General features: G+C 35.5%; 1 protein-coding gene across 18 annotated transcripts in view; it reads left to right on the top strand.

Moving 5' to 3' along the window:
* CAMK2D (calcium/calmodulin dependent protein kinase II delta) overlaps positions 1–20,580 on the top strand; it is a 284,880-nt gene that overhangs the window by 119,565 nt on the left and 144,735 nt on the right. For all 18 annotated transcript variants that reach the window (XM_059923487.1, XM_059923503.1, XM_059923490.1 and 15 more), the window contains exon 4: positions 14,768–14,822. In XM_059923487.1, coding sequence (XP_059779470.1) covers positions 14,768–14,822 — 55 coding nt within the window. The remainder of the gene's footprint in view (positions 1–14,767; positions 14,823–20,580) is intronic.

Below are 20,580 nucleotides of genomic sequence, written 5' to 3'. Positions count from 1 at the left end.
GCAATAAACCTATTATTTAAAAACATTTTTTTTTACAAATCCCCAAAAAAGCTTAACTCTTCATTTGTATAATCAGTGTTATGAGAAATATTTCTTAAAGTTAGATGCTAGTAGATTGTTCTAGCTGAAGGAAACAGCTAAGACCCATCTAACTCCAGCCTCCTAATTTGCATATGAAGAATGGAGGTCCAGATCTATTCTATACTTTGCCAAGATTGGAGAGAAAGCTGTTTAACAGTTGGCCCTGGGCTAAAGCTTCCTGATTCAGTCAGGTATTTTTCTTCCTCTGACTATCCATCTGCTGAAACTCTATTGTCATGCATCCTACTGTAACTGCCTAGTGCCAACCACAAGTATTAGAGAATTTATTTCATACAATATTATGCAAATTAATTTATCAAAAGTATTTGATTCAAAATTTAAAACATTTCATAACATTCCTTTTACTTTAATAATTATAGTCATTTAATTTAATGATAACAATAATATATGACATTCATCCAGTCCTTTTATGTACCATGCCTTATTTTCAGCTTTAGATGTATACCATCTCCTTTAGTTGTCACAACAAGCCAATGGAAGGATCCCCTTATTATTCCCATTTTACAACTGAGAAACTGAGACACAGAGATTAAATGTCTGAGATCAAAAGGTTAATAAGTGACAGAACCAAGATTAGAGCCTAGACATTCTGACTTCAGAGCCTTATTCTTAAACATTATATGTAATGTTCTGATACCTAGTTTTAATGTGCTATATTCAGGTAAGCCGAGAGTAAATTTCATTTACTAAAGAATGAATTTATCTACTGCCCAATTGATTTCTCCATTTAGCTGTATGTTCAGCGTTTCCTATGTACTCCCGTCTCTTCAACCTGCCCTTCCTCCATCTGCACCTATTCTAATATATCAGTTACTCAGAACAAAACCCTTGATGTCCTACTTGATTCCTCTACTTCTCTCACATCCCACAGCTAATCTATCAGCGGTTCCTGTCAGCACCTACTTTCAAAATACGTCCAGAGTCTGAACACATCTGCACCTTTAGTGCCACTAGCCTCGTCTGAAACTCCATTATCTTTCACTTGGCTTTTTATATTAGTTTCTCTATGTTTCTGCCTTTGCTTCCTTACAGTGTTTTGACACATCACCCACTCCTCACAACCCTGCAGTGAGTTCCCATGTAGCTCAGAGGAAAAGCCAAAGCCCTTTACAATACCCTCCTCTAAAGCCCCATATCCCGCCCACCTCACCCCACACACACTCACATTCATACTACACCTCTGACTTCATCTCTTGCTACCCTCTCCCTTGTTCCCTCTACTCCAGGCACAGTTTCTCAAGCATATCAAGTATAGTCTTCCTTTAGGATCTTGTATTCCCTCTGTCTTCCATCTGATTTTACCTGAGCCATCCCCATGGCTTGCTCTGTTTATCTCCTCTGGACTCCCCTCAAGATTCACCTTATCTGTGAAGCTTTTTCCAAATACCCTCCCTCTCCCTTTCCTGGTACTCACTTCCCCCTAACTCTGCTTTATTGTTTTTCAGAGCACTTACCACTCTCTTACATATACATTTGCCTATTTGATTGACATTGGTCTGTCTTCCCACATTTGAACATTAGCTTTGTGAGGTCAGGCACATTTTGTTTCCTGCTTCATTCTTAGTACCTGCAAGACTTTGCACAGAGTAAGAACACAATAAATATTTACTCAAAGAATAAATGAATTCATTACGAACAACTACTTACTGAGTGCTTGCTCCATGCCTTCAACATTCCATGGTTAAAGAAGGCATATGTAAATAACTAGAAGATAAGTCAGATCTGGCTGTAACTCCTGTGTCTTCTCCATTGATCACCAGACATCTGGTCAACTAGGCAGGTGGTCACTTCCTCATTATTCCATGTGCCTGGTCAGAGATAAGAGAGATTTTGCTTCTATCAAGGACATACAAAAAACTTTAGGACAAGGCAGGGTTTGTTAAATATTATTATAGCTAAGAGGATGTTAATTTTTTTGTAGGAAGTTGAAAGTCAGCTTTCCTGGCAAATTTTAGTATGCCTGTGTCTTGATTATGGGTCACCACATGTCCAAAGTTTGAGTTTATGTTTATTTTGTAATTACAGATATGTGGGTATATCGTTCTCCAAGAGATGGCTTAGGAGACTGACTTAACCTAAACCAACCCACTGATATGCTGATACCATAATCCATTCATTCCTTTAGTAAGCATTTACCCAGTTTCTTCTATATGCCAGAATATGCTAGTCACAATGAATACAGAGAGCAGAAATACAGCACCAGATTTCAAGGAGGTCACCACCTCGTGGGGCAACACCTTGTTGACTGCTCAGTGTGTTGTTTCATTTGTGTGAGAGTTCACGTTAGAAAGCACATTAAGAACAGAACATTGCTAAATATATATAAAGGCAGGGCAAAATGATATGGCTGACTTTTCTTTTAAGTAAGTAAGAATGTTCATTTTAACTGATTCAGGCACTTAGGGACAACAACAATTCTTATTCTCTGTTTCTCTCTCTTTTACCAATTTGCAAGAATATCATTGTCTTATACCAAACATATTACAAGGTGATTGAAAAGATTCCGCTTTGTTTTGTTTTGCATCAGTTACATTCAAGCCGTGTTTCCATTGTACACCCTGACTCTGTATGGAAGTTTGATATAATTTTTGGTTTTCTATTCCTGATTATGTATCAGCTCTTAAGATGTGTTACTTCCAAAATGATGAAACTTACTCAAGATTGATTAAGTTTCAGATCTTTATTTCAATGGGTAATTTTTACTTTGTCATTTCCTTAAATGTACCTGAAGTGAGACTTAAAGGACTACAGAAAATAAAGGAAGGGGAGTCCATGTCAGATCCACAGATCATGAGCATCTGGCATTTGAGTTTAAAGGGTAGATAGGGTTTCCATAGCAGAGGCTGGAGTAGGTAACATTCCAAGAAAGGGAGCTCTAGGGTCTCAAAGGTCAAATAGGGTCAGTTTCTTAGGGAGTAGTAAGAAGTCCTGCTTGTCTGGAGGATAAAGCACAAACAACAGGTTATCGGTTAATTACCTCTGAAGGAAAGAAGGCCTCGAAATCCTGGCTCATGTGTTGTTATAGTTAATAACAATGAGAAGCTCGCTGAAGGTGAGTGAAAGCAATAGGGCTGAAGAACAAAAGACTGAAAACAATCCAAATGTCCTTCCATAGGGGACTGGTTAAATAGATTGTGGTATATCCATATAGTGTGATACTATACATCAATTAAAGCATTATATGTCTGTCTATAGTATCAGAGATTTAGTTAATCAGTGAGGGAACTAGCAGTATGCCAAAGCTAATTCAGAAACATAGATGAACATAGATGAGTAACATAGATGAGTAACAGAAATGAGTAACAGAAACAGAAACAGATGAGTAACAGAAATATACATAGTCATGGAAAGAAAGAATTCTGGAATGAGATTGCTACAGTACTAAAATGATTATTGCTCTGCAGTCAATAAAACTATAACCTTTGCAAATCCATTTACATCACTGTATCATAACACTCATTAGCATTCCTGTCAGATAAGAATCATTCATACTGTCATCCATTTTGTACAAGTGAAATACCCTAACCCACAGGTTGGCAGACTTTTTCTGTACAGTAGTAGATATTTTAGGCTTTGTGGGCCATGTGAGTTCTCTATCCAATATCATCCGGTTTTTGTTTTGTTTTGTTTTTACAGTTACTTAAAAATATAAAAACCATTTTTAGCTCATGGGCTGTACAAAAACAGGCTGCTGTCCTCATTTGGCCAATGGGCCAGAGTTGACAGACTCTTTTGATTAGGGCCTAAAAAATAATAAATAACAAATCAGAACAAAGATATTATCCTAGAGAATTAGATAACCCTTGGGTGAGCCAGTTAGACAATGTCCTATTATGATATTCAAGGGACATGTATTTGTCCTTTTGTCTATTTGGAGTATATATATATTCTTTTTTTTTTTTTAGCATCTTTATTGGAGTATAATTGCTTTACGATGGTGTGTTAGTTTCCGCTTTATAACAAAGTGAATCATCTACACATATACGTATATCCCCATATCTCCTCCCTCTTGCGTCTCCCTCCCACCCTCCCTATCCCACCCCTCTAGGTGGTCACAGAGCACCAAGCTGATCTCCTTGTGCTATGCGGCTGCTTCCCACTAGCTAGCTGTTTTACATTTGGTAGTATATATAAGTCCATGACACTCTCTCACTTCGTCTCAGGTTACCCTTCCCCCTCCCCATGTCCTCAAGTCCATTTTCTACATCTGCATCTTTATTCCTGTCCTGCCCCTGGGTTCTTCAGAACCATTTTTTTTTTTATGTGTTAGCATATGGTATTTGTTTTTCTCTTTCTGACTTACTTCACTCTGTATGACAGACTCTAGGTCCATCCACCTCACTACAAATAACTCAATTTCATTTCTTTTTATGGCTGAGTAATATTCCATTGTATATATGTGCCACATCTTCTTTATCCATTCATCTGTCGATGGACACTAAGCTTGCTTCCATATCCTGACTATTGTAAATAGAGCTGCAATGAACATTGTGGTACGTGACTCTTTTTGAATTATGGTTTTCTCAGGATTGGAATATATATATATATTCTTAACAGAGGTGTCTGATGCCATGAAAGTATTTCCTAGGGGCATATGACTGTAGTCATCTGAGGGGATCTGTTCAGCAGGAAAGACGATGTTAGTCAAGCGATCACACAATCAAAGGCATCATTGCAAGTGTGACCAGTTCTGTGAAGGAGAGATGGGCAGTGCTATGAGAGCTTATTTGGGAGCCAGAGGGGACTTCCCTGATGAGGTGATGCTGAAAATATTGGGTTGGTCAAAAGTTTGTTTGTATGGAAAAACATGAACGAACTTTTTGGCCAACCCAGTACATTCTGAAGGATAGACGAGGGTTAACCTGGAGAGGAGGAAAGAGGATGCCAAGCAACAGTATTAACAATGAAGATGTGGCTTGTTACAAGAGGGAACTAGTACCAAGTCTCAAAGAGGACCTCTGTTGCTAGAGGCAAAGAGGGAGGGAAGTTGAAGAGGGAGAGAGCCTTCTGGGTGGGTGACCAGGCTAACCTGTTTTGCAGGGCCGTCCTGGTTTACTGGTGTGACAATTAATCACCCTCTTTCACTCTCACAGTGTCCCAGTTTGGGTGATAATTTATATGATAAATGAGTCATGTCAAGGAGTTTGCTCCTTAATATCAAATCAATAGGAAGCCATTGAAAAATTTTAAGCTGGGCAAGGGTGATGTAATCAGATTTGCATTTTGAAATGATGGCTGCCTTGTGGCTATGGATTTGGTAAGTCACAGGGGATGTTAAATTAATGTTTACTAGGAAATGTATCTTTTAGGTTAAATGACTTGTTAAATTTTCTCAATAGCAAGCCAATTCAGGAAAAAAGAAAAATCAGGGAAACACATTTGATGAAGTCAGTTGGTCAGTGGGTAGTGACTGCTGATTTAGTAGCCCCATATAGATGAAGACATTTTATCGTGCATTTAGTTAGAGCCAATGGCCTATTTAGATGTGTTTGCCACATAGTAACATGTTCGTATGCTCCCATAGCTGTGGGTAGTGAGATGACCATAAAATGTTAACTATTGGGATATGCTTTAGCTGGGACTCTGATCATCTAGAATTAGAGTCACAAAATTAGCAAGATGATTTTGTCCCAAAGACTGAAAACTGTATGAGGGCCGGATCACCACTGACCTGTTGACAGTTATATCCCCAGCATGTAGCACTCAGGAAAATCAGCTGACTAACCGAAGAAATGAACTACTCCCCTCTACCAAGAACTTTGTTTCCTAAAAATCTTAGGTAGAACATTCATAAAGCTCCTTAAACATTTATCCCATTGGCTTAGAGTCTCTGACTGAAGACTGTGGTCAAGATTATAGAGGTAAAAATATTTACCAATAAATCTGAAATGTATTTAAAGAATATATTAATATTTTTTGTTCATGATGAAAGGTCAGTTTGACATAATATTTTGCTTAGGAGTAGAGACGGCAGAATCAGTTTCCATCAAAAAAAATAAAATGAATTAATGCCATGTAGTTTTCATTGAGAGCAAATTTAAAGATGTATCTTCTTCATTCATTTTTTTCCAGCATTCCTATCTGGTAAACAAGAGCCAGGAAGAAAACTTAATTAAAACTGAGCAAGAAGATATTAAAATTGTTATGATATGAAAGAATCAAATCAGATTAACTATTGTCCTGTAAGTAGTTTAGGTGCTATAAATACAGGACATATGCATAAACATTTTTAATAGGATTTAGAACCCTCTAGGAGTATGATAGTAATAAAATGACAGAAACTCATATTCCTTAAATGTGGTCTTTAAAAATTAACGTATTTTAAAATGTCTCTTCTAAAAAAGAAAACTAAATGTGAAAATCTATCAAAGAGAAAATCTTCAACAATTTGATTAACTACTGGGTTAATATCTAAACTGTGAGAAAATCGCCAACTTTTAGCACCTTTATTAGTTTTCCCTTTCCCGTTATTTATAAAATAACAAATCTTATGTCATAATCTCTGCAGAGTGCCCTCTGTTCTCCCAGTGGTCTCTGAATGTTCATTTCTTCTTGTGCTAACTGCAGTCTGGCTTTCTCTTGAGTGTGCTATAGCACTGGACAGTGCTGGCTGTTTACTCTGTCCTCCACATAACCCTGAACCTGGTGGTGCCCAGGTGTTTTCTTGTTCTTCACTGCTTTTATATAACCACTGTTAATACCTCCCCCCTCAGTGTCCCCCCACCTCCATCCTTCCACCATCCCATCTTTGAAACACATTTTCTCAGATTACAACATCCTATACTACTCAGGGCCGCAGTTTCCCACCATTGCCTTGGTACCCCTACTCATTTATTGTATTATATAAGAGCTGACTTACTATGTTCTCTCCTTCCCCACTTCTAACCATCACTGTCGGTGGCTTTAATTAGTCATGTAGATCGTCTGTGTCACATCCTGGCCTCTGTCTTCTTCCTTTCAACAATTTTTTCTTCTTCCTTTCAACAAGCTGTCTTCTTCCTTTCAACAATTTTTTCTTCTACTCCAGGGGTCAGCAGACTCTTTCTGTAAAGGACCAAATAGTAAATATTTTCATTTTCATGGCAATAGGGTCTTTGTTGCAACTACTAAACACTGCAGTGCTAGCTTGAAAGTGCCATCGTTAATATATCAACAAACGGACATGGCTGTGTTCCAGTAAAACTTTTATTTACAAAAACAGGTGAAAAGCTGAGCAGGGACTTGAAAGAGATGAGGTAGTGAACCACAGCTGGGGAAAAAGAGTTCCAGGCAGAGGAGACGGCAAGTGCAAAGACTGAGGCGGGAGTTTGCCCTGAGTTCTTTCTCCAAAAGCAGCAAAGAGGCCAGTGTGGACGGAGTGCAGTGAGCCAGGGGAAGAGTGGTGGTAGGACACGCCAGGCAGATAAATGGTGGGGACGGAGATGGACTTTGTGGGACCTCGTAGGCCATGAATAGGATTTTGGCTTTTACTCAGAGTCAGTTGGAGAGCCATTGGAGGGTTCTGAGCAAAGGGGCAATAATCAGATTTTACTCTTAACAGGATTATTCTGGCTGCTGTGGTAAGGAGAATGAGGGGCAGGGTAGAAACTTAGAAAAATTTTTTTCCTTATGTATTTTGAAGGATTTGCTTTCAGATTGGATTTTCGGCATCAGAGAAAAGAGTCAAAATTACACTGAGGTTTTTTATCCTGAGCAACTGGAAAGATATGGAAGACACTGGGGTAGAGCAGGATTTAGGGAGAAGATTGTGAGTTCTTTGGGCTTGTTTGCTCTGAGACGTCTATGAGGCAAGCAAATGCACCAAATGTTTGAGATGTCTGGCACTCATTATAACTTCCTTGATTTCATGATAAACGGGCAATTATTCTTTACTTGAAAAAAAGAACCACTGACCTAGGTGAACTAACTGTTCCATTCAGGGGTTAACGAAAATCATATTACCAGGTACCTGGTGCTTACTGGCACTGACTAGTATACCAGTGCCTGTAGCTATATATATTAATATCCTTTATTATTCCAGTGATATCCAACTCATGAATAAGTTTATAAATAACTTGTATGTTTTTCCTCGATTTTGAGCCTAAGATTAGAGTATGTTCTTTTTCGTGTGCTTCATGTTTATGTATATTATCCAGAGGAAATAGACTGATATCTTTAAGTACTTTCAGTATAAAAATAGTTATTGAAAAATATTGAGATAACATATTACGGGTACAGTTTTACATTGCATTTTTAATACGTTTTAGTAGAATTTTAAACTCACCTATTTCCTGCTTATGGAGTGAATCAAGTATGGAAAAATACTTTATGCAAGAAGTGAATTTTCAGAAAGGGGTTTGAAAGATGAGAGCATTTGGGCTGATGTATCTCTAGGGAAAATTCAGTTGCAAGTGTTAAGATAATATGGTAGTAAGTTGCAAAGAGAGGATGATCTAATAAGTTTTCTATTTATTCTGTTCTCCAAGCGCTGTTGTCAGAAAAGCAACACATCTGCCCAGTACATTTTTGAAAAGGACTTATTTTTAATTTGTCAAGATAAACATTTTAAGTTTTCTCTCTAGTTATTTGTTAAATACAGATCCAAAATAAAATGAAGTATGTATTAAATTTAAATGTGCTGGAATGTTGAAGAAGGAAAAGTCTTAAATGTAGGGGATTATATTCAACCTTGTATTGGTAATAAATGTATTGTTTATTTCCCATACTGTTTATTAGCTATAGTCATCCAGAAATATAGCAATGTAGAAACTTAGAGTTGGAAAGGATCTTATAGGATCCTCGTATAGAATCATGTGACCCAGTGCTTATCAAGCATTTTTCTGTGATCTGTAGTTTTTTTTTTAAAAAGTGTGTAATATATATGTATAAAACTCAAACAAAAGTTTCCCAAAGCTTTAGTGGTTACCTTAAATGTGAAATGCACTTCAGTATATTTTATTCTCATTTTAAATACTGCCATGATCTGCACTTTTAAAAAAAGATCCTTATCTGGTCCATTCTTTGGCATGATACAGACTCCTTCTGTGTGATAGTCCTAGTTTATCATAAATAACATAGCTTTTGATTAATCTTAAAATGTAGTTAAGTACTGTACTGCTTTAATCATTTAATGTGTTGGTTTCTTGCTGATTAAATATGGAGACACCGGAGCAGCCTGATGGGCAATTATCAGCAATAGGGCTTTTCTTTTTGACCCAGATTATAGGAGGCAGAGTGGTAAAATGGTACTGGATTCTACAGTGGGTATTATAGTGATGCTATTCAGGTAAGATCAGAGGAATTACAAATGGCCATTCTTTGTCTACTTCACCAGACACTCTTATACATTTGATACATAGTAGGTAGGTGTGTGCATTTTGTATAAACTCAACAGAAGGACGGTATTAGCTCAAAGCTCTGTTAGGTCCTTATAATTAAAGTACAGTGTGAAAGTGCACCATCTAGAGATTTCTTTAATATGCAAGTCATCTGATGACAATAGCTTCTCTTCCTTTCTTGATATTCCTATTGTTTAAGGATATCCATGAGTAATCTCTGATTAGCTTTATATAAGTATTAGAAGATGGAATAGCAGAAAGATATGGCAAGAAGAGAGAAAATGAAGAAAGTTGGAATCACTTTTTCAAATACATAAAATAAATATTGATGCAGAATTGAAAGAGGAAAAATTTTTTAAATAAAGGAAACTTGAAATGATTACTAACTTTTCCAAGAAGTGAAAGTGTGCAACAAGATAATCTCAAATTATTTTTCAAAGAAAACAAAGAATATTTCTAGATATTATTTGGTTTAGTAATAAGTCTGTAATTTCCTGGCACATATATAATTTTATTAAAAATGAGCAGGAAAGCCTATTAAAAGAACTATCCATTTACTTGTCTATTTCATTAAACATCTCTGAAATTCTATATTTAGTCATTTATGACTTCCATGCAAAAGAAATTGATTGTTCTCTCATGTTCTTTTGGTGTCATGTGATCAGTGTCAAACTATATGGTGGCCATATAGTTTGCAGTTATTAGTCATTTCTCCTCACTTTTACCATCTTCCTAGATTGTAATTCTCCCAAGTAATAGATATTTTGTCCAGCCAGAAGCTCCTCTGAATAATATGAGCTTGTAAATAGATCTGGACTGTTAGAAAACATTGTGATTTCTTCTAGTCAGCCCTGAATGTTACTAACCTGATACTGTAGATATTGAAGCTAATCTAAACTGGATTTAGGATTAGCTTCAGGAAATGAGGTGATAATTTGAGAATAAGAATGGAGATCATGGTCAACGGAGTTGATATGCTTTGACTTTCATGATTGATCTTGTGTTCCAGTGGCTTTTTTTGTGTATTTTTAGAATAGTTTTAAAATTAACATGGGTGACATTCCCCACTGAATTTTCATGTAATAATTATGTTTGCTTTTTTCAGAAAGTTCTTAACTTTAATAACTTTTTCATATTAGCAATGAATTGCTTTTAAATATAATTTAATGTTAATTAATATTAAGTTTACAAAGATTTTCTTGTCACTTCAGAAAAAATATTTGAAATGTTATTGAAACAATTTTTTGATTTCTGGTACTAAAGTTATTTTCATTTTTGAGTAGTGGATAGTGGCTTATTTGGTATTTATTAATGGGTCATATCGCTCAGTATATTGTCAAAATATGTATCTCTTATGCAACTTCAGAAATTTATGTATTCAAATATCTAAAATTAGAACAAACTGTAGTTTCTGTGTCTGATCAGTTTGCCTTAGACAGCTAAGTCAAATTTCCAAACTTTTTATGCCCAAATTTTAAAAGTTTCTTAAGACAAGTAAAGAAAATCAAAGTATAAATGCTATAATACTACGGACTTTGACAACAATAACAACAAAAGAAATATCTATATATCTTTATCTGCTTATCTTTCTACTTAATTTAAAATAAAATAAACTATATATGCATGGCTTCATATTTCAAAGAAATAGAGTGCATATATTTTTCAAATACACACAACCTAAAATAGTATTTTTATACTGGGGAGACTTTTAAAATGGTGTTGTTTTATTAAATGTATTACTCATGTTATAAGAAATAGGGATTAAGCAAAACAAAGCATCTATGCAGGTTTACCTTCAGTTTTCTAGAAATGTTAGTTTTATTTTGAGTTTGGTTTTCAGTGCTTCTTTGTTTTCTATCTGAAAAGTTTTCTCTCCAGAAATGACCAGCTTTGTCACAAAAGAGCCAGGAGTAATGGTTGAGGTGAAATTTCTCTCTAGAGTGTTGCCATTTGGCTGTTACAATGTCTGAAACTAGTAAATATATATATATATATATATATATATATATATATATATATATATATATATGTATATATATATATAATATATAATATAATATATATATAAAATATAATATATATATTAAATATATATATATTAAATAGGTAAATAAATATATATATTTAAGTTAACAAATGAACTCAACGTTGGCATCCCTCTTTTTCGAAGGCTTGGCACGTTGCATGGCCTAACTTGGCTAATGCTTGCTCTAGCTGTGAAATATAATTAACTGCTGATGAGAATATAAAAAGTATCTGACTTAAAAGCTGCCATATTCACATCCCAGTATGTGAATCAAACCCAACTACCTCAATCCTTGCAACACAGCCAACTAAAAATGCAAAATCTACCTCATTTATAACCAGGAGTATTGCTTAGAGCTGAGAACCAGTGATTATGATGCAATACAATCTGTTCTGTATGAATTACTCTGTTAGTATTATGATAACACTGGCAGCATTGCCCTACTATGTTTAGTTTCAGGGATTTATACTAACTCTGTCATTCAAGAGAGAGAGGAAAACGATTAGGCCTTGGGTCAGCTAAACTTTGGAAATATTTTAGCCTCAGAAACACCTTTTTCCCCATTATAAATCTCATACTTAATGCCTTAGAATTTAAATGTTTATCCTAGATAACTGTTACACTGTTTAGGTTTATAAAAATGTGTACGTATTTATCCCAAGTAAAGATGATGCTAGTTTTTTTCCACTGTATCATAACAAAATTTATTCAGAATTAATCTTACCTGGTCAAATGGCTGGTTAGAAACAGTGGAGGTTATTTTAGAATGGTGTGATGAAAAAGAATTGAACTTGGTCAGATGGTTTTTATTTTTAACCATTATCATGTACTTGCTGACAAAATGCTTTTGTGAAACTGGTTTTGACCCAAAACAATGTATGTGCTTGATTATCAGGCTTGAGCAACTCTTGACTTGTTCAAAGAATAACTTACTTCCAAATGATGATGAATTCCAAGTATTAATAAGGTAGTGGTAGTCAAACTAAGAAAATTTTATTCCAGCTATAACCAGAAATTAGTACTGCTTCTCCACTTGGACCTGAAATATCCACCTCTGTTTAGCTCTATAACTCTGATCTGAAAACCTGAGATCTCATCTCCAATTGAAGATTTTACCTTGCGACAATGTGAGAAAAAAGTGGTCACTTCCTCCAGCTCACATTGTGATTTTTGCTTTTCATTTTAACTTTGATAGTATAGAAATCCACCTTATTTTCACAGAGTAACTGTCTGAGTTCTTCAAGTAGCCATACCATTATTTGAACGCGTTTAAACACAGGTTGTGTTACAGCTGCTCAATGAGATATCTGTGAGTCTGTGTCATATAAGAAAGCCAGTGAGTTCCTTACTGTGCTGAATGACTGTGCAGAAGACTCATCATTGAGCTAAACTTTTGATTTTCTTTGGTGGCATAAGTTTAAGCAAAGGTAGCAGGCAAATTAAACACATGACTGCAATGTAAGCACACCGCAGTGTCCCTCTCCTCATCTTTAGTGTCACTCTGAATTTATGGATGAAGCACGTGACCTCTGATACTGGCAAATTGAAGAATACCCTTCACACAAGTAAAGTTACAGGAGAATTGTTTGCATAGCAATCATTTTGTTTCAGACATAAGTATACTGAGCTTTGATGAAAATGTTTGTCTAAAGAGTGGGAAGAATGCCTAGCGCCTGGTATAGTAAATGCTCAAAACCAATTTTACGAAAGACTGTCTACTATTTGCCAAGTCTCTGTGAGGGATGCAAAGACTTATGAAATATGGTTCCTGTTTGATAGTGTTGATGAGAAAGAAACTCTGTGTCCTGAAGAAAGGACAGGTATTAGAGTTTGTTAATAAAAGTAAAATAGGCTGCATCCATGAATTCAAGGGTGACACTATGAGAAACAAATAAGATAAGGGGAGGGATGCTGCAGCGTGTTTACATTCCGCGTGCTCTAGAGACAAATAGAGGAGCTCAGACTGAGCTGCAGTGGCCACACTCCCAAGTGCCTGCATTATGGGCCCCCTTCTCATGTTCATGGTAACAGAAAACTCACACTTTACAAATGATAATCCATAATTATAGGTGAAGCAAAAGCCTCTCTTTCTCTACTTTGGAGAAATTTCTGGAGAGGAATTCAGAAAAAATTTTAATAGTGAGCCAAGGATGATATCTGAAGGGGATGGAATTGGATTGTAAAGAATGGACATTCTGTTATGTCTGTGACCTTGGGAATGTCATGGGTACTGCAAACTCCCTTTGTGGATTATAGTAGCTTGTGTGACCATCTAAGTGTTCTTTTGAATCCACATTTTCCATATGGTGGTCATCACTGCATGGGGAAAGTACTAAGGACAGGTCATAGTAGAAATCATGATCCTTTTTTGGTGACTTTTCAAAAGCATTTGTGTCCTATGAGTTTGTTGCTTTTCTTGGCCTCCGTTGCTCCCAGTGAAGGCCAAGCCCCCCTAAGTGATTGGATACTTAGGAAGTTTACCATCTAAGGGAGTCAGGGGGCTTAGGCAAAAATAAATAGCAGGAAAAAAAAGTAAGTGAGTTTTGCATGTGTGGTTATTTTGCAGTAAACAATGAGTACTTTAAATTCAGAAGAGAGAAACTTTGGTTTTGGCTAGTTATCACTGAACGTTTAGCTCACTGGAAAATCTAGAGTAGCGTTAATATGCTTAATACTAAATCTATTAAAGTAGATTATTTTATTAAAAGCTCTAGCTGTACATTTTTGGCTGATGATTTGGTAAATAGATTTTGGCGACTTGCTCTTAGAGGTAGCATAATAAAAACTGTTTTGGCTGGCTGGGGAGTGCTATATAGAAATTTCCCAGAAAAAAAGGGAGAGTAAGAGGCATGGAGTCCATTTACTAGACTCTTAAGACTCTAGGATAATAGCAAAAGGAATGACAAGGAAGAGACTCTCAGTGGAAGAATTGCTAGAGCCTGGTAACTTTGGACATATGGAGATATAGCAATTATTGACTTTTATTTAGTTTTGGCGTGGCAATACGCGAATTATTTTACTTGTATTGTTGTATTTAATATTCTCAACCGTTTTATAAAATATAAGTACTGTTATCATTACAAGTTAATTAATTTGCTTAAGATCACACAGTTAATAATTATCAGAACCAGAACTTAAACCTTGGGTCTGTCTGAACCGAAGCCCTGCTATAAAGGATGCTGACTCATCAGAAGCTAAAATAGTGTTGCTAACATTTTAATTTAGGAGACAGATGCCTATTAAAAGTCTTGGCTTAATGTTGATTGTTGGCATACATATAACACAAACTTTCTTCTCTTTTTCCTTTTTTCTTTTGTTTTAGTGCGACTTCACGACAGCATATCGGAAGAGGGCTTCCATTACTTGGTGTTTGATTTGTAAGTACAACATACTTTGTGTTTGTTTATTTTTGCTGTCTATTTGAAGATCTTGAATTAAGGATGATTTTTCTCCAAGTTACAGTCCAAATTAATGACCCTTTAATATTTTTAAATGTTCTTCAAATTACATTCAACTCTAATTCTTTTGAAATGAGGTGAATGCTCAGCATTGTTTATTTAAAATTTAAGTTAATCTTCATAAGGGAAACAGTTATGAGTCTGTCTCCTTTGGGATTGTTCATTGTGATATCATAAGTAGTTCTCAGTTTTACCTTGGAGTACAAAGACGGCTGATTATACATAAGCATAATTTTCCATTGAATTTTTTTGAAGTGTTTGTAACTTATTATCTTATATAAAAAGAAGGCTCATGGACCCTTGAGGTTGGTTAATTCAGGGGTTCAACAACATCATCAAACCTCCCATCTTTTAGCCCAGCTCACTGGCTTTGTTCTCAGACTGGCATGGTTCAAATTATTACATGGAGACATGGTAATTTATAGTGGAAGACATTGTCTCTCTTTTTTTTTTTTAAGAATGAAAAATTCACCTAGTAAGCCTCCCAATAATCATCTCATTGACCAGGGCTAGGTCACATGCCTACCCCTCGCCAATCACTTGCAAGGAGAATGGAGTCACCAAGATTGACTTAGACTAATCAGGATTTATAAACCAAGGTTCTATCAATAAGAATGAAGGGAAAACAGTGCTCTTGGGGAGCAGGCCACAGCATCCCCTCTGGCTGGATGGGATATAGTGATACAGGCCATACGCATTGCTGCTAGGGGTTAAATAAGGATACACTTTCTGAAAATAAAATTGATACTCCATATCAAAAATGTCCATTTCATTTAACTTAGTAATTTTCCTTCTCAGAACAAAGTACATGGAAAGTATTACCCTAAATTCAGGTAAAGTTTATACTGAAAGCTGTTTATTGCATTGTCCTTTATAGTGGAAAAAAAAAAGAAAACCAACTTATAAATCCAATAATGGGGAATCAGTTGCATAATTACAGTACATTCATATGATGGACTACTCTCTAGCATTTAATGTGATATTTGGGGAATAGATAAGAAAAAAATTATTATTTCATGTAAAATGTGTCTAATGACAGGTTAGTACTAAGTTTGGTTAATTCAGCCCTCCAATGATGTCATTAAGAAACCAAGTTCATTCCATCTTTCTCTCTGTTCTTTGTAGTATGTGGGTTTGTCCTCACCCTCAGGTTCCCCTTAATGTCCTCAAGTTTGCTGCCTCATTTTTAGGTATCACAGTGACTTCCAAAGTCAGAAGAAAAGGAAACATTAATCCCATTGCATATATTTTTATTTATAGGGAAAACCTTTCCCAGCAGTCCCTCAGAAGATAGCTGATAATGAATTATTGTTTAGAATTGCTTCTCATGCACATGTCTGAACCAAGTAGTAGTAAAGGGAATAGAATTATAGCAGTTGGCTTTGACCAATCATAAATTCAATCTGTAGCAGGAAGGGAAGTCTTGCCTGTTGGATGGGCAACCAAACATGTCTGCCATATTGGTGATCCACATACTTGCTAGAGAATAGAGACTAAATCTCTGGATACGCACAGTCCTGCTGCACAAGGTTCTTTCCACAGTCACGTTCCATTCTTGTCTTGTTCATGTGGCTGTAGGTTGGCAACACTCCAAGTTGCACTAGTTCTTCTTTTCAAGTCTTTCTCAAAGCTCATATTTTTACTTTTACCGTTGTTCTTTCTTCCTTCTTGATGTTCCAGCATTCCTTCTTTTATGATTTCCTTTCTTTAAGAATTTCCTGTAGCCATTCTTTTAGAGTATAGATGTGCTAGCAACAGATTCTGTTTTCCTTTTCTGAGACTGTCTTGATTTCCTCTTCATTTGTGAAGGATATTTTTGCTAGATATAAAGCTCTAGGTTGACAGTAATTTTCTTTCAATGTTGGGCCAATTCCTTCTGGATTCTTTTGTTTTTCATGAGAAATCTTCTATCATTCTAATTGCTTATCCCCTAAAGATAAGGTATTATTTCTCTCTGGCTGCTTTAAAAAATGTACCTTTGTCTATAGTTTTTAGAAGTTTGACTATGGTGTGTCTTGCCTTGAATTTCTTAGAGTTTATCTTATTTGATATTCACTTAATCTCTTGAGTATGTAGATTTATGCCAAACTTAGAAGATTTTTAGACGTTGTTTCTTTGATTGCTTTTTCAGCCTCACTTTCTCTTCTCCTTCTGGAACCCTGAGGACATGAATGTTAGATCTTTTGTTATAGTCGCATAAGTCCCTGAGGCTCTGTTCAATTTTTTAAAAATTTATTTTATTTCTTTTGTTCAGATTGGGTAATTTATATTCTCCAAGTTCACATATCCTTTCCTCAGTTTTTTTCCATTCTGCTGTTGAGCTCATCGATTGAGTTTTTAAAATTTTATTAGTTACTGTGTTTTTATCAGCTCTACCATTGACTTTTGGTTGTTTGGTGTATCCTCTATTCCTTTGTTGAGACTTCCTACTTTTTTTTCATTTAAGTGTGTTCATAATTGTTCGCTGAAGCATTTTTATTATGGCTGATTAAAAAACCTGTCAGGTAATTCCAACAGCACTGTCATCTTTATATTGGTATCTGTTCATTGTTTTTTCTCATTCATATTGTGATTATCCTGATTCTTGGTATGATGAGTGATTTTGTATTATATCCTGGACATTTTGGGTATTATGAGACTCTGAATTTAATTTAAATCATCTTTTTAACAGTCCTCCTCTGATATCACAATGGCAGGGGTGAGGAGGTGCCATCTTATTACTGACAAGTGGGGGTAGAAGCCCAGGTTTCCTACTCAACCCCAATTGACACCCCTGGGAAGTGCCTCTTTACTGCTGTGCAGGGCTGAGAGCACAGGGTTTTGGTTTTTTGTGGTTTTTTTTTCTCTTTATTTAGTGAGAGAAATGCCCCCACCCCATTTTTTTAGACATGTTGTGATTTCATGATAGGTCTAATTTGTCAGATCTCCTTTACAGTATAATCAAGCGTATGGCATTATACACTGGGATACGTCTTTCATGCTGTGATGAATACTAGGATAAAAAAACACTTTTGCTAATGCTCATTACCTAAACCACCATTCAGAACTGGGTTTATTTTTTAATTTAATTTATTTATTTTTAAAATATTCATTTTATTTATTTTTATTGAGGCATAGTTGATTTGCAATATTATATTAGTTTTAGGTATACAGATGGTGATTCAGTATTTTTATAGATTATACTCCATTAAAAGTTATTACAAGATAATGGCTGTAATTCCCTGTGCTATACAGTATATCCTGTTGCTTATCTATTTTACACGTAGTAGTTTGTATCTCTTAATTCCAAACCCCTAATTTGCCCCTCCGCCTTCCCTCTCCACTTTGGCTAATTGGGTTCACAGCTCAGTCAGAGAGAAAAAATTTTTTCTCTGCCCTCTTATGTTCAATGCATGAAGGCATGTGAGTTAAACTAAGAAAAGATAGTGATTAACAGGAGAAAAGGCACAACATTTTTATTAATATTTATGTGCACATGAGCTCACAGCAAAGACATGAAATTGAAAGAAGCAATTAGACTCAGGGTGTCAACTCCTTGTCTTAGATGGTAAGAATTGCTTAGATGGAAGCAGACACCTTCCTCAAAGGGAAATTTATGTCCTGCTTTTAGGCAGATTAAGGGCGTGGAGTAGAGAATTCTTCCTGTATTTGCTGATTCTCACTTGCCTTTAGCTCAATATAATCCTTATGCCAAAGTGGCATATTTTGGCAGGGCATATTCTGATCCCCTTCAGCTCCAAAAAGCAATTCAGTGTTAGGCCAAATATAAAAGAAAGAGGCATCCTTCTTCCCATGCCATGCCGCTTTTCCACAGTCATCAAGTTATTTATATCCATGTTTTAAATTTTATAGATTTTTAAAGGTAAGATTTCCTTACTAAATGGAGGGAATGATAAGAATCACATTGTTTAGAATAAAGTTTATTTTTAAAGTGCACCATTTTTTTTAAAAATTCAGCACTTAGTAATTGGTGCAGAACATATAAAGAAAGCATTTCATGTGAAAACAAAATAAGATTTTCAATTACGGTGGATCATATCTGAAGCAATGATATTTGTTTGTGCTATTAATGTCTCTGAAACCAAAATGTAGAGTTTACGTTTGAACCATAGTAACATGAAATCTGCTGTTATTTTGAAATCTGTTGCAATTATTCTTCAATGTTTAAAGTTTAAGAGGAGAGTTATCAGTAATTCTCATCAAAATGCTTTTCCAGTAAATGAGATTAATAAACTAGTTAAACACAATCCAGTAAAGCACTCAGCTTTAGAGACAGTTGGAAATCAATGGCTAAAAGTGTAGATTTTCAATAACTAAAAAGAGATTATAACAAATATAAATAAATAATTCCTCTAAATTATTTAATTGTGGTGGTGGTATTCTAGGAAGAAGAAAAGTAAGTAGCTTTAGAAAAATGCACGTTTTAAACATAGTTAAGAAAAGTATGATCTTAAAGATATCAATGAAATACTCATGGAAAAATTGGAAGTCACTTTGCCAATCAGTTCCAAGATAAAATAACTACTTGAATTCCTGAAGAAGGAATGTTCTCTGTGTTTGTCCTTTTGATGATGGTTTTGGCAATGTGGTACTTGTGCATACTTCCTGTGGAATGTCAGCTATTCAGAATCTAATGGGAAGTTCTATTTTTATAGGTGTGTTGAGTCTTCTTCTAATGGAATTCTTTCCTTTTCTAAAAAGCAAAACAGAAGGGGCCATGAGTTCTATGAAAAAAAAAAAGGTGTCTTTTTGTTACTTTTAATTTATATTTTTTATTCAGATATCTATCCACTGTTTCCAACTACAAAGCGTTAATAGTCAATTTTGCAAATAGACTCAGGAATCAGTGGGAAAGGCCTGCATGAAAGCAAAGATATCTTCACAGCGAATATTGAACTGCCTGATTTTTTAGAATCATTTTTGTCAAGGTCTGTGCCTAGAAGGGTTTTTAAACACATCTCAGCAACTCCGGGAGGCAAAAGATGTGGATTTATCTGAAATCTAGCAGAAGATAAGACAGTGAAATAATGGAGCTAGAATTACAGTCCTCAAGGGAGGAGCCTAAAGGCAGAGCCATTGGCCTTAGGAAATAAAGCAGATCCAGTCCATTTCTAGGACTGATAGGAAAAAAGGCCTTGACAAGGGCAGTCATTTGAATATGGCATGTATATTTCAGGATCTATATGTCAGAGAAGATCTGTATGATGTGCTTGTTGGGTGAATGTACACAATGACGTGTAGATATATCACACTTTAAGTAAATGTGTAAGAGAATGACACTTGGGTTGAATTTTGGGAATCTCAATAGGGAACTAAAATAGACTAGATTAAGGCTCAATGGAAAGCATGCTGACCCAGAATGAAAAGATTTGAGTTTCAGTCTCAAAGCTACCCAGGGCTAAACATTGAACAGTATCTTTTCTCTAAGCCTTATTTTTCTCAAAGAGAATGAGGCCATGGGTACAGATGAAAAATTTGTTAGACATCTCTCAAATTCTTTTCTGTTCTATGAAGCCAGGATGTTATTCACATCAATTTGAGATTTCTGATAGAATTAATGGGACTCCTGGTACCATTTTTAAATACTAGAAAATTTCTCACGAGTCTAAAGTATTGGAGAAAATGCTATTATTACGTCTTTAAAAAGAACATATTTTTTTTCTCTAGCAAAGTCATA

This window comes from Balaenoptera ricei, chromosome 5, assembly GCF_028023285.1.
Source record: "Balaenoptera ricei isolate mBalRic1 chromosome 5, mBalRic1.hap2, whole genome shotgun sequence".
Classification (NCBI taxonomy): Eukaryota; Metazoa; Chordata; class Mammalia; order Artiodactyla; family Balaenopteridae; genus Balaenoptera; species Balaenoptera ricei.
The sequence above is the reverse complement of the archived record's forward strand: the minus strand, read 5'-3'. Positions and strand labels throughout refer to the sequence as shown.